General features: G+C 43.1%; 1 protein-coding gene across 1 annotated transcript; it reads right to left on the bottom strand.

Moving 5' to 3' along the window:
* Positions 1–5,166: 5,166 nt before the first annotated feature.
* On the bottom strand, positions 5,167–15,171 carry LOC118769091 (BCL2/adenovirus E1B 19 kDa protein-interacting protein 2-like). The gene is made up of 9 exons (XM_036516103.1): positions 15,164–15,171; positions 14,918–14,928; positions 14,625–14,867; positions 13,748–13,945; positions 11,705–11,807; positions 10,866–10,997; positions 7,516–7,602; positions 6,908–7,006; positions 5,167–6,204 (listed from the first exon to the last, which is right to left on the bottom strand). Exons 1-9 carry the CDS (start codon positions 15,169–15,171, stop codon positions 6,180–6,182), a joined length of 906 nt encoding a protein of 301 aa, XP_036371996.1. The 3' UTR covers positions 5,167–6,179.
* Positions 15,172–15,809: the final 638 nt, after the last annotated feature.

The raw sequence follows: 15,809 nt of genomic DNA, 5'->3' as shown, positions 1-15,809 counted from the left end.
ACTGGATACATTTCAAGCTATGTGAACTGTGTGAAATGATTTTTTTTTTTTTTTACTATAACTTTATGACTGCTAGTATGCAAGACTGCAAGTTGTATGAGTGGATTTCAGTTTAAGTTTTGTTGAGTAGTGGTCTAATATTTTTTCTTCATCTTTGGGGGAAGGGGGGTTGAGATCTGATCAGTGGAACGCTGAGCTTTTGTTGAATTTTTTTTTATATCTATGAGGACTGAATAAATCCAGGATTCTATGCTTATAAATTCTGCATCTTCTTTGCTCACCTTCCGCACTGTTGATGACGTGAGTCTGTGTGCTCTGTGTGAGATCGGCCCTCCATTTGAGCCAAAATCCTTTCATAGTGCAGCTTCCTGCTGGTTATATAGGACTGTTTTTTTATGGAGAGATTATCCAAAACACGCTATTAGAATATGTATAAATTATTGTCATTTTCATGAACACTTTTATACCTGTACTGAGAAATAAAGTATTACCATCTATTCTGTACAGTTGTATGTGCATAAAACTGCATATACAATGATGGGAATAACTGGTGTGTGTTTTTTCTAAACGCTATCTATGTATTTGCTGTACTGTGTTTTTAAAAAAAAAATATTTCCCGAATGTTACTGATTACACGTGTTGCCTTGTTGTGAAAGATTGCTTTCATCTGTGAGCTTGTGAGGTGGGTGTGTTGTGAAAGAGCAACAGGGAACTGTGCTTTATAACCAGGAGCAGGCAGGTTCAAATCCCAAGAGGCGTAATACTGCGGGATGTGGGTTCTAGACGTGGGTAGCTGTAGACCCGTCCTCCCAGAGCACACACACTGAGATTTATGTAACAGCTTGTTGTGAGTGATTGTGGATGTGAACCGCTACTTGCTTTTTTAAATCTACTTTGTGGCCCTGCGCTATCCTGGATTTTCATGGGGAAAAAAAAATACAGTTGATATTTTAAGTACCCTGTGTGCGTTGTTTGAGTAGTCTTTGTATTTATGCAAAACTGTAATCGGTCAGCACGGGGCAGATATAAGCCCAAAACCAGATATTAGGAAGTGCAGCTTTTAAAATTGTCTGGATTCAACATCTTCTATAGTTGATAGTTCCAGCATTTTATAACTTAGAGTTGTTTTTATTGGTGTATCAGTTCCAACTGAATATTTCTACATATTTTCTGTGAGTTTTAATTTCCATCACAGCTAAAAGGTACCCTGGGCTGTTCTCAGAACATGAAAGTGAAGGAAGGTGATTGGTTGGACTACACTAAATATTCAGATATTCACCTTTGAAAGGTCCATTGAATTGGTAAGTGTGTGAAACAGTATTTTCACTGGCATTTATTTTCCGATATATATGTATATATTTTCTTTCATAAAATGTCAAATTAATGTTAATATTAAATAACTCATACATATTACAAACTTCATATAGATATTAAACATATATAATATACATTAAATCATTGTAAGATCAAATGTTATTCAGAATTTTGTCTTGCTTCTTAAAGAAACCCCCAGCAACATGGAATAACAGCAATGTTTAATGAAAAAAAATATATATTTCACTGTCTTGAAAATATATTTCGTCCAGCAGTGCCATTCGTTGTGCTTTGTATTCATAAACACCATTTAGTTTTCTTACTGGAAGCAGCTGTCAGAGACCGCGGAATTCCCAACTACTTATTTATTTTCTTAAAATTTGCTCAAACAACCAAACAGTGAGCCCCAGTGAAACTGCAGTGTTAATATTTACACAACATTCCAGCAGGAAGCAGGAAGCCCCGAGGAAAAAGCAGTCCCTTTAATCTGTTAAAACGTGTTTAAAAACATGACACTTTTATAAATGCACTGGATTGCCACTTAATAACTACAGCAAAACAAAAACAGAATGAAACTTTTTTTGTGGTCTGGAAACACATGTGTCTGCCACAGGTCCTCATCAGCAGAGGGACCACAACATCCCTCTTTAAAATAGCTTAATTATATTAGGATGAAGATAATTCATTCAGGAGAGCTGTTCACTCTAGGCACTATGGTGTTGTTCTCAGCTTTGAGTCTTGCATTTATTCAAGTATCTCCTCTTATATTTACTTAAGTGTCATGAGGTAGATGTTACTGAAATAATGAAAAACTGGATATAATGGAGAAAATTATAACGCTGAAATTCATAACTCAAAAGCTGAGGGCCCTGTCACAGTGCTTAAACTGAGTGTCCTTCAGCCTCCTTATCATTCCCATAATGCCCCTCAGCAAGGCAAATACAGGGCACGGCTACAGACATCAACATGGAGTGTCCTTGGGAAAGCATTGAGCATTTACAATGAGTGAGAAAATTCTCATTACATTAAGTGGCACAATGATGTACAATCAGTCATTGTACGCGATAAGAACTGATTTCACACGGTTTAAAATGGGAGCGTGCAGGGGTTATGGTTAATGTTTAATGCAGGGTTATGTGTGACAGGAAGTGAGCGCAGTCTGCCAATTTCATTTTGATTGTAACACAAGTCTCATCAGGTATAATCATCAACTTATGACCCAGCCCCACTAATATGCTACATACTAAAATGCATTTTATCAAATTTTCTTTTAAGAGTAATTGTTTCCAAACACATTATGGTCAGTACATCCCCATTTAAAGCCACTGGTGCTTTTTTACAACATCTCGATTATTACGTCGAGCGTACTGCAGATTTAAAGAAGTGTAACAGTCATGCTGGTTGTTGTAAAATGGTTTTGATGAATGCTGCACTGATTTTGCTTATAGGCGCTTGGGGCTGTTTTCTGTAAATCATATCAAAGCCTCACGCTCATTGCCAGACACGAAAATCTAAATAGAACTGCAAAAAATAATTTCATGTTAACGTCTCAGCAAAGGGGTCAGACAGTGTTTTTCCTCTGGTAAACGAGCCGCAGCGGGGGTTTAAGCCTTCCTGAAAAGCCCGTGCGGAGCAGAAATCGCAGAGACGGCACCGTTATCAGCAGAGCCATCACTTCCTCCCTTCTGCGGAACAGAAACAAACAATGGCGGGTCTGCGTCGGGCCTGGGAGTTTCCTCTGAGGGCCGAGGGCCCGGGTTCCCGCACAGTCAGGCCGACGGGCGCTCCATCTCTCGCTCGCTTGAATAAGCCGTCACAGCTGAGAGCAGCCAAATCACACACACCGCCTCGCACGGTTTGCAAAACTGAACCAAAGTGGGACTCTGCAAACACTTCTCCGGCTTCATGGAGATCCTTGGGTCCTTAGATTTTGGCTGGCTGTGACCTTTTGATTAGTCCAGTTGAACATGGGTTAAACTGGTCCAGGACTGGGACAAAAACCCGGTCATTGAAATCAGCAGGTAAAATGGGTGCTTTTAAATTCAGTACAGGAGGAACAGACTTTTTTTTTGGATATAAAAAAGCCCAGTGCTACAGATCTAATAGTACCATATTGAAGCGGCAAAGTACAATTTATAGGAAACATTTCGCCTGTGAGCATTTCCTGGTAATGACAATATAACTTTCAAATGCCTATGAAACATGTTTGGGTGAAAGTGCAAATTCCAGAATCGCAACAAGTGGTTAAAACACAGGCAATTTACACAAGTATTTACTTTTCCAAGGGTATGAAATCCTGGACGGCCCGTAGTTTACCTCGCAGTAAATAAACCGTAGTTTATTTTTAGTTTACTGTGTCTCAGTTGCAGAATGCACCCCAGTGCATGTTGGGCCACGAGAAAAGCGCCAAGCTGAAAAACACATTATAGCCCACAATCTATCAGACACTTCTCTGTTCCTGTTTATCAGTTAAGCGCATACAGTTATAACGGTCCCCCGCAGCTAGCGAGCTTCCCCTAGCTGCAGAAGTCCATTTCCTGAGGGCTGCAGCGCTTTCACAACGTGAGTTTCACAGGTCACCTCTCCGAGCCAAAACCTGTGAGAACGGTCTACTCTCTCTCTCACTTATTTACAGCCGACAGTGGAAACAGGTACGGCGCCTGCCAAAAAAAAAAAAAAAAAAAACACCCCTCCCTTTGTACCGAGGGCTCTTAAAAAACAAAACACAGTACACCTCCCTTTGGAAAACAGCCCCTGCAAACCTGCATCTGGAATGAGCACTCCTAACCTACGCTATAAACCTGAAGAAGCAGTAAAACTCAACCATAAATGAGTGCAGGAAATGTGAAAGGAGCAGTTCACTGCACTTGCTTTAAACTTTACCTCCTTATTACAGGCTTGATACAAATACATTTAACACAGCATAAGTCAGTACTGAAATTAATCATTTTTAAAGTGAACTGAAATGTAGAGTGATAGTGCTATTTGGGCAAGGGCTATGTTTGGACACACAGTCAAGTATAAAAGTATCAAGTATAAAACACATTAATCAGATTATAGTTGGGATGATCTTTGCTGGTTTTTCTCATTTAACAGGCCATGTGTGAGCATCAGGGTGAGTTTCAAACATTCAGACCTTTAGCAGGGATGCGCAGAGTTCACAGAGCACTTTTACACAGGCTTTGGACTTCATTTCCCATGACTACCTTTGTGAAAACATACATGCTGAGTTCTCAGTGAAAACCCCACGGCAGTTGCTGTGCTTTGTGTTATATGGATGCTTCAGCATAAACTACCTGTATCTGGTATCAGCCCATCCAGATGGCGTAACGACCTGTGTACACAGACATCCATGTTTTACATGTTGAATTTTCCCCAGCAGTGCCCACACCTTGTCCTGAAAGGCCAAAGTCAACCAGGTTCCCTACCTACTGTATACGCCTTCCTTGTCAAGAATTGGGAGAGGGTGGTGAAACTGGTTCACTAAATTTAGTGATTTAGGGCTGACATGGAAAAGAGACTGCTCTGCATATTCAACAGCCCTGGCAAAGCATTGTAATGGATTGCATTTTCAAGGACCTCAAATTGTTTCACAGTCATAGTTAACCTCTGTTGAAAAGTAAAAATACGAAGGCAAGGGTTCAATGCGAACCATCACTGATTCCAGTCTTCTTCTGCATTGGCTTTGCACAATCAAGTGTAGCACATCTGATGGATATGTGAATGGTATCTTGCTCCCCTCCCTCATTCTTCACTCTGAGAAAGTTGCCGATAAGAAAAAGAGCAAGAAAACTTTCCGCCTGGCAGAGCTGAGAAAGGCTGTTTTACAGAGACTTTGGAAATCTGCACCATTCCTGACCCTTAGAGCCGAAGTATTGTGCTAGATTCATTCATCATTACGCCTTTTATTCCTATTATGAGGCCTTTCAGATGCTCTTATCCAGAGCAACTTACAGTAAAAGACTACAGTACGTACCAACAAACATACATACATATATACATACATAAATACAGATGACATCAAACAGTATAAAAAAATTAAAAGAAACACTACCCACAGAATTCGATAATATGGCATGCAATTTAAAAAGAAACAAAAAAACATCTGAAGCAGTCCTGAATGTTGTGTTATGACCTGTGGCTGACCTACAGCTAAAGTAGCTATGGAAAATAAACGATGGGGGAACCAAAAGCATGGGGCTTTCAAGGTAAGTGAAATTGAAAATTGGCCTTTAAGTCATTGTCAAATCCCCCCCCCAAAAAAAAAAAAAAAAAAATTCCAGCATTCAAGCAGCCCATAATGAGATCCATAAGGTGGCATACAGCAATGATCTTCTACCCATAAATCACATGTTATGTAATAATCCCGGTGTTATGTAAAGCCTGGCATGGGCTTGTTCTTACGGTTGCCGTGGTAATCGATAATGAGAAAGCTGTGCTTTGTGAATGACCTCACTCAGTAAACCAACCGCATCTCTGTGCCTCAGACCACAAAGGAGGCATTCGGCTTGCCAGTTCTGACAAAAGTCCCCTTTTCTCCAGTGCTCTTTAAAGTTTCACCCTTCACAACCCTGGACTAGCTGTTCTTCTCTGAAAGTACAGCACAACATTCATCTATGATTGGTACAGCTGGGTCACATGAAGCACTTGGACAAATCAGAGGAGAGAAAATCAACATGCCCAAAGTCAAATACCCAGTAGCATGATTGGTTGAGATCTCAGAGGTTAAAGGGTTTTGCTGTGTTAGGCAACCTGCTGACCATGTAACCTTTGGTCTCACAACATCTGCCCGTCAGCCTGTTGTCCAGGCCTGTCCAGGGTTCCACCACCTTTATATACATATATGCAGTTAAAGCTTCTGTATTTCAACCATTCATATTCTGGTCAAATCTGGGAAAAAAACACATTAATGTCAATTACTCTCCCAATAAATATGTATAGTATTCAAAACACTGTTCAAAATGTAATGACAAAGATATTAAAACTATTGAGTGTTACACACTAAAACATTAAAAGGAAACACAAATGCAAAATACAATTTTATTCTCAACTTATCCATTATGTGCATCAATATTAACAACAGTCAGAGTGTTGAGGGCCTCAGTTTGTGTGTGTGTGTGTGTGTGTGTGTGTGTGTGTGTGTGTGTGTGTGTGTATAGTTGGGATATTCCGTTCAGTAAATGAATAGCAGTGTCTTTTGTCATAATTTATGCAACATTTAAAGAATTCAATTGTATATGTTTATGATTCTAAACCTTTATGTGGTTACGTTATTAGTTACCTCTATTTTAACTGAGTATTTATATCATTGATTTGATTGATTTCTGAAATGATCATGCTTGTTTTAAGCATGTTCCCTATCTGTTGTCTGTTTAGTGCCTTCAGTTAAGATTCCCCTGACGAAAGCGCTTTCTGCCCAGGCGTCAAGAAAAATTGTGTTCTGTGACCTTTTAAAAAATACTCATAAAAAGGAAAGAAAATCACAAAAGGATACATTTTTTTCAAGACAAGTTTCTGTCTTGAAAGGTAAGCGGAAATGAACAAATAAAAAAGAGCTTTGCACAGGTAACTGAAGCAGAGTGATGTCACTTACTGTCTGATGCATTCTGGGATCTGTACATGCTCCATGGGGATGAAGGCAGACAACTCCTGCAGGCTTGGGATGAAGCGTACCTTCCTGCTGAACTTTGCACTGTGGGGAAAAGACAGCGATCAGCATTATCAGGTCAGTGCGTGCAGTGTAATCAAGGGCCACAGTGCCTGCAGGGCTACTCTACCCTGGTCCAATAGGGCCACAGTGTCTGCAGGGCTACTCAACACTGCTCCAATAGGGCTGCAGTGTCTGCAGGGCTGCTCAGCCCTGCTTCAGGCGGGCTTCAGTGTCTGTAAGCTTCAGTTCAATTAATCACAGTCTTAACTTAAGCAATTTAGCTAAACCATATATTTGCTAGTAGTGTATGTAGTATATTCCATTATTGCAACAGTCACATCATTTGGGAAGACATCACATTGCTCTCACTCCCACACACTCTAGCTGAACTGAACAATGTGAAATGCACAATGTGAGTCTCAAACCTGCAAAAGGCTATCAGCTAATAGGACAAACCGCGTGTCCATGTAGCTCCAAAACAGCTCTGATTCGTCAGCCTCTCCTACAGATCTATCCCCATTGGTGGGTGAGAGCTAGGACCGGGTCCTCACCTGATGAAGGGCTTGATGATGGTGAGCAGAGCTTTGATGTACCAGACCGGGTGAACGATGAACAGACCCTTCAGGTTCTTCCTCAGCCTGGACAGAGACAGCACAGTGAACACAGAAAGTCCTACATGTTTCCAGCACCAACCAGTGACTTTTGACAGGTTAAAAAGAAAATAGTCACTTTCTATCACAGTTAATAGTCAATTTCTACAGCCCTACCCTGCTGTCATCATGTGACTTTTACGTACCCACCCCTATATCACAGATGCTTTGTGATTTTGACTTGCAAGGCACAATCTGTCAATCACAGCCATCACAAGTGAATTGTCACAGATAAACTTTGGTTTGGGAGACGTGTGACAACAACCAATGACTGTGCAGTTGTGAACTGGGTTCAGTACTGATGGGAAAGCACTGGCTCTACACTGCCCACCTCTTCTTTAAAGTGCTGGCAACTGCTGTAACAGTACATTAAACTATTTCACAGCTCCACACAGAGTGTCAGCTACATAATAAAAGTCTAATCCTAAAAAAAAAACCCTTTAGCACACATCGGGGGGGAGTCAGTGCCGGGGCGGTTTGGTGACGACAGAGAGGATTGTGGGAGGAATCTGTCTGGTGTGTGGAGGTGTTTTTGGAGAAGGTTCTGGGAGAGGCCACATCCGGAGCTGAACAGAGTGACTCAGCATCGTGTCTGAGGGGATGTTACAACAGAGGAGTCATAGGCAGACTATGCTGCATTACGCCTGTTTGGTCGGGCAAGGAGAAGATCCTCGCTTCTGTGCTCTTACTGGGCACAAAAGACGGTTAAGACAGGGAAATGGTCCACTTAACTACTGCCACTAAGACGGGGTAACAGACCCAAACACTTGGTACAGCAATGAGACAGTCCAGTCGACCGCTGCCAAGGGGTAGGGCAATCAGAGACTGTTCACTTCTATTGAGATGACACACTCTGAAGGGCTTCCTGGCTCAACTAAGGAGTTCTGGTTGCTATTTAAATTGTTAAACCTGGGGGATTTTGTTCTCTATTTAAAGCCGTTCTCATTGGTTTAAACTATTCAATGCACTATTGATGGAATCTTAAGCAATGCCAGGGACTGTTAGCGTGTAAAGGGATATCTTTCTCACCGCTGATATAGAACCTGATCTGACGGAATTCTCCAAACGTTGCCATGGTGCAAGGCAACTGTCTTAAACAAACAGCATGAGGCAAGGAAAGGAGTCTGGTCAACCACTGTCACGGGACGAAGACACCGGTCCAAACACAGCCATGGTGCAATTACACGGTCCAGTCACCGCCAAGACCACAGGTTTCCTCACTGGCGAAACGATCACATGGGTTTGTTTATTTCATTACATCAGTGGCTGGATTTGAACCAGACAGCAATGGTCCTATATAACCTTCGTCACCTGCAGCATAGTAATCCACTGTTAATGTCCCAGTGGTGGTTTTTTGAATAAAGAGATGAAGACACTGCCACACCCTCTCATCCCAGCCACGCCCTGTGTGCTGCCTCAGACACTGACTCACAGTATTTGGTCACAGAGGAGAATCCTGGGCTGACACAGCTGTGAATGGGCCAGACCAACGTGAAGTCCAAAGTCTCAAGGAATTGTGGGATATGTGGCTTTAGCAAGGCAGACTGCGGCAGCCACACTCCTCAGCACTGTGATACATTTCCTCACACCTCTTTCTGCTAGTTCATCTCCCAGCTCTGATCTCTGAGTTCGCAACATCATGTTTTCCATTTTCAGCCTGAGAAAAGGAGGAGTCCTGTGGCAAGGACACCAAGTGACACGATTTGTAACGCTCTGATGCATTTGCCAGGTTGTGAAAAATAGAACAAGACAGCAGAAATAACTCTAATCTATTTTTTGTAGCCTGTGTCTGTGTGATTATGTAATCTGCTCTGTCTGGTGCGTTCCCTTATAAGCCCTGATAGGTTTTCTTAGCTCACCTGCCCACATTTGCATTTTATTATGAGAGCTTGTTTAACATTTATTTTCCCTGTGCAAATAAACCTAACTCCAAGGGAGTGAAGCTCCATTGACACATTTAATACATTGCATAGATTATTGCATTTTTGAAATATTGCAATATGTTAAATATTATGACTTCATCTTCATATTATCATTTTCTGCATTCCAGAGATTTTGGCAAAACATTGCTTCAAATGCACATGCTGTGAGCCCTGAGATGGAGGCCGCCGGAGAGCTCATAAATTCAAGGTGAAACGTCAGGTGAAGACCGGCTTTTAAAAAGATGTTGGCGTGGGAGTGAACTGCCTTTACAAAGAGTAGGCAAACATATATAACAAATAGTGATCACCCATACAAAAATGAAATAATGTAACACTGAAAAATATGTTATTCAGCCCAGGAATAGCAAATATATTTAAACTACATCAATTCAAAACAGAAATATATTTCAGTATACCAAAACAGCAACAATTTACATATTTTCAAAGCTATAAAATATATTGTATAAAATATATTCTCAATATAATTTTTGTTGTATAGGAAGAAAGTTGGCAGTAATCCTGCTACATGCACGTAAATATACAGAACTGAACATACAGACATGTACCCTGAGGTTCAGTGTAATTATGTATTCTTTTTTCTTTTATATGTGGTTTAACTGTCAGCAGTCCATCTTAGCTACACCGCCAGCCCCTGTCCTGTTCCCTGAGCCAGACTCCTCCTGTTTTTCTGTACTTGCTGTTGCATGCAATTCCAGACGGCCTGTTTCACAGCGGGGCACACACACACACCCAGTCTGTGGCACGGGAGACCAGCGCCGGGGTCAGTGGGTTATCTGAGGAATGCCGACATGCAGCAGCTCCCCTCTGATAGGGCCGTCTTTAAGTTATGAATTATGCCGCATTCCTGTCATATTTCATGCTAGGAGTCTGACAGGGAGAGAGAGCGGGAGGAAGGGATTGCCCGTGTAGGGATCCTCAATGCTCACGAGGGGTACCCAAATTTTGTTAAAAGCGGGCCCGTGGGGTTTTGTTCAGAACTTGAAGAGAACTCCAAGAGCAGGTCCAGGATCAGCTGATTCAAACTATATAACCCAACACTTATGTGAAAAGAATTTAACTTGAATCTGTGCCAATGCTTGGGGGCACAATCTATGCACTCTAAAGAGGAGCTAGATAAGGGACTAGGGCAGGAGAGGATCCTTGAGGGACACTATGCTGTACATTGACTTGAGCGCCATCTCCTGGCTTCAATAGGAAAGTCCACCTGCTGTAGGATGGTCAATAGAAAAGAACTCTGCTGCTGATGTCAAGAACCTAAAAAATAAGCCAATCAGCTGTATTCATGATGAGGGGGGATACAAATCTTACCTCCTGTCGATGGTCATGTAGCACTGACGCAGCCATTTGATATTGGGCATCTTGCTCCGCGGGGCCATCCCACACAGGTAAACTATCACGTAGTTCTCAGACACCATCAGCTCCAGGGTACCCACTATATACCTGTGGCAAGGTAAGACAAACCTGACTGAGATTCCACATAAACAGCCATCACACCTGGCTTGTACAAATAATATACAGGCATTCAGAGCACTTGCTGTGAACATTTAGGTGTCAGAAAGGATTATTCACAGCAATGATCCTGAGCATACAGTGACAATAGCAATAGCAACTGAAGTGAATATTAACTGAAGGTGATATCAATGGTTCAAGTAATAGTAACGGTAACAATCACAGCATGGATACAGGCCAGTGCTGTTTCCTGTAATGTCCCTGGGCTTCTGGTCTTCATGTCATCATAGGTATTAATTAATTAGTTGGATTCACTGATTGCTGGGAACTTGAATGACTTGTATTTTTTTATAGGTGCCAGAAACATCTTTAAAACGCAGTGTTATGGCTATCCACGGCCAATAGAGGGCAGCACTGGTATAGACCCACAGGTATTTTCAGCTGTATCATTTGTGGTTGTTGACAAGAGAAACCACTACAGGATATTTCTTAAGTGTTACTAATTTCAACATCCCCAACCTAAATATATCTGAGTTTGAAATGCTACTCAATGCACTTCCCCATAATCGGAATTGAACAACTTAGGTTCCTCTCCCCCAGTGAAGTATTTGCAATCTGTAAAATCAATTGTATGCCTCTTACTGTCATAGTTACTCATGAGGACAGCTTGCATTTTTGCCTGCAGGTGTTCACACTACCTGAAGAGATTGTCCATGACATACTGGTAATCCTTGATGGTGTTCTCCGGGAGGTAGCAGGAGGAAAACACGATGATGGCATTCAGACCGTCTCCATAGTAACCTGGATCACAGGGGACATTGGATTATGAGATCATCTCTGATCTCTTTCAACCGTGCGGATGACCAGGGTGCAACTGCAGCTGCTTCTGCGAATGAAAACCGCTGTCCCTCCTGGATTTGAAGCACGAGATGCTGTCAGAAATCCTAACAAAAATCCCGTCACTTGTGCTGAAGGCATGGTTCATAGCCATAATCAATAAAATATGAAACAAAAGAAAAAAGCATACCCAAAGCATGCTGAGATACCCAGAACTAACAGCACCCGAATCCCTTTCCTCACAAAGCCTTCCTTTCCCCTCTTGTTACATTTATACTTGATATATGTATATATATATTCATACATTAATATATTCATGACTTGATCCTGTGAGACCAACGAGGAAACATGTGAACATGTATAAAATCATAAGATCTGTGTCTTGCTGGACGTCCAGTAATTCCCCGATGTTCAAATTCAGTTTCATTAATAAATCTCATCTACTTTACTTCTTGCTTATTTTTTTTCCCCCCACTACATTTCCATTTCCACTTTGTCACTCGGCAGACCACTCTCAACTCTCACTCTCAACCGGAGCAGCACATGACATAAGGGTAGAAGCGGGCGGCTGATTGAGTCACAGGAGGAACAGTACGTGCGGGACAGGACAGACCACACCTGCGCGTGTGTCAACCCATCACACAACGCCGCACCAGCCGTGCCATCTTCAAAAACAGGGGGGCTCCACGTGAGGAAAGACTTGATTTACGATTAAGTATCAGAGCCAAGATGCAGTGTGAAGATGCAGGCCTTTGCTCTGCTATGAGATTTTAGCCAGCAGCTCAGTTGTTCTGAACACTATACTATAATAGCGGATGTCAGTGTTCTCTGAACAGCAGGCAAACCAGCCCCAAGTGCAATGAGTCATACCTCATAACATGGGATTAGTGAGTCTGCATATGGCGCTACGGACAGCTTCTTCTAGGCCCCTGTGTTGCTCGACATCTGTGTTATGAGTCTTGGTCTTTAATGAAGCCCTAAAGACCTCACTTTCAGCCAACAAACCCCGGGGGTAAAGGGCCACTCTCTGCATTACGCTCCAGAGACCCAATTAGTATGCGGCTTTTGAGAGCTGCGATGTGAACAACCACAGTATGACTAGGTTAAGAAAGGGTTTCTCAAGGAGTGAGGCAGTTGTGGTAGTGTAGTGGTTAAATGGGTTACTGCTATTTTACTCTTGATCTAGATCCTGGCCTGAAATGCTGATCTCCTTGGGTTAAATATCCAGCTCTATACAGGGATTACAGGGGAGATGTCCACTGTGCAAGTCACCCCCAGAGGACAGTATCTGAGTAAGAAGGCGTGGCTCATAGGGGCTCATGTCTGTGGTGTGTGGGGCTTGATGAACAAGAACATCCATTGGACAGGCTGCCAGTCAATCACAGATTTATTACCCACAATCCATCCCTGTTATGCTGAGTACCAGGCACAAGCATAGAGGCCATAAATATCTTTTTTACAAATATTAGATCAGCAGTATGGCACAATGATAAGAAGCACATCTCATAACTGAAAGGCTGCTGGTTTGATTCCCTGCTAGGGCACTACTGTTGTACCCTTGGGCAACATACCTAACCCACAACTGCCTCAGTAGATATCCATCTGTATATATGGATAAGTACGATATACTGTATATGTATATGAAAATCATTCTGGATAAGAGCGTCTGCTAAATGACAATAATGTAATGTAATATGACTCAGCAGAGGACTGAACCCAGGGCATCCGGGGTTAGATATCTCTAAATATGGCCAGTTTCATATGTATAACTTTTTATTTTTGCATGCTGCACTTCAATTTTATATTGCCAAGTTATGACTAAGAGATCAGCTGAGCCTACAGACTGCAGCATTCCAAAGAGTCTTAAACTTTCCCCCCTCACAGCGCCCCCCTCCCAAACTTACCCCCATGGGACAGCACCTGTAGGTATGGCTCCAGCACGGTCATGTTGACGTAGCACTCCTGCCCGGAGATATTGAACCGGCGCCACCTGCGACCGTCGCTGTCCACCTGGTCCAGCTCCATGTGTCCGATCTCCGCCTGCTCCGTCACAGACGCGCGGGCTACCGCGCCCACTCCTCTGCCCACCCGCGGCAGGTCGTCTGCGCCAGCCAATCCGCACACCCGAGGGGAAACGACCTCCGGGTCAGAGGTCGTGCACACCCATTACACAAATTAACAACAGTAAAATAACATGCCATGCAATGGTATAAACAGGTCACACCACAGGCTAAAGCCAAATACATAGCTGGAAGTTCAAACACACCTCGGGCTGTTTTCTCCAAAGCCCAGTTCTACAGAGGAGCTGTGTGGGTGGGGCTTAGTTGAACTTTTACCTCGCCCCACCAAGCATTTCAGCCTCTGGTCACAGTTTTCTGTGCCAAACCATGCTTAAAGGTATTTTAGCCTCTATTAAAATATTATAACTTTTTTCTTTAATTTCAGCTTATGTTATTTTAGCTAAAATGCTTAATGGAATTTTAGTCCCCCAGCATTCCAGCTGTATTTCATGTTTGAAGGAGCTAGAGCTGGTCTGGGTTTACTTTGCTGACAACATATGTATACAATGTATTTTTTAATGTATATGTCAGTAGTTGCTGGGATATATTTTCCCCACATATTTCTTATTTCTAAAAAAACCCAGAGAAGGCATATTGTTGGGCATTATTAGTAAAAGACTGGGAAGATGGCCCTAAAAAATATTACATGCACACATGGTTAGTAACTGGCTTAGTGCTAGTTGCCCTTCCTATAACTGATTTCCCATGATGCCCTGCTCACCGTCCCACTCCAGGTTGTGCGAGCTGTCGGGGAAGCCGAAGGACTCGCTGTCAGAGGGCGTGTCCAGGTCCTCCAGGTTGATGTCCAGCTCGGGGTCGTCGTCGGGCGACGGGGACAGGGCGGCAGTGGCAAAGTCGTCGGAGAAGACCGAGTCGCTGCGCTCCAGAGTCAGGCTGATGGCGGGCGCCACCAGCCGCTTCTTCCTGGTGCAGTTTCCGGAGAGAGCCAGGCTGGCGGGCGGGGCTGGCGGAACAGGATCCGTAACCTCAGATTCCTGTTACAGTGACCCTTACAACTGCCTTGTCTGCCCTGAGCACACAAGGGTGGGTTATATGGCAAAGAGACCACCTTTCAAGCTGCCTTGACTTCAGTGTAAAAGGGTACCCCCAAAAACCTGGCCCTCAATCACCTTTTCAAGCCAACCTCAACCCCTTTTATACTGCAGAATATCCACCTTTCAGACACCTTCACTCCACCTTTCAGACACCTTTAATCCACCTTTCAGACACCTTCACTCCACCTTTCAGGGAGGGGTTAACAGCCTCATTCTCTCAAAGAGTGCCATGGGTGTTGGGGTGATGTTTTTGCACACTGACAGTGGATTTTTGGCAAGATGTTTAATAATCACTGTCAGGACCTCAATTTAACGTCCCAGTCCAAAGGATCCGATTACCTGGTCTGTCTCCACTGGCTGCGTGACTCTCCTGGTCATCATCTGGGCCATGTGCATCTTCTGGAAGAGGCCTAAAACGAGGTATATATCTGTCCTCATCATCTGTGTTCATCTCCTCTAAAGCACGCAATTATTATCCACTGCTCAAAAAAGACAAAAGCAATTTCAGGAATCTGGGATTCATCTGTGGCAGTTAGTATGAGACAGCTGAAACCTTGCAAGATGAATGCAATCCTCCAATACACTTGCACAATGCCAATGGCATTTTTTTGCATTGCTCAGCACAGCGCTTTGGAGTGGCCGCTCATTGGAGGACAGGCGTGACTATGCTGTGGTCATCCGAGCAATTTGCTGGTGTCTGACGCATTGCAGGGTGCCTGAGAGCAGTGAGACCAGGAAGCCCTGGACAACCTACCAGCCCCTATCCCCAGCAGAGCGAAGGCAGTAGACAGCAGATGTGTTAGCATGTGGTAAAATAGCAGGGTTGATCTTAAAGGCACAATAGGGCATGA

This window comes from Megalops cyprinoides, chromosome 21 (assembly GCF_013368585.1).
Source record: "Megalops cyprinoides isolate fMegCyp1 chromosome 21, fMegCyp1.pri, whole genome shotgun sequence".
Classification (NCBI taxonomy): domain Eukaryota; kingdom Metazoa; phylum Chordata; class Actinopteri; order Elopiformes; family Megalopidae; genus Megalops; species Megalops cyprinoides.
This window is presented reverse-complemented; position numbering and strand designations above follow the sequence as displayed.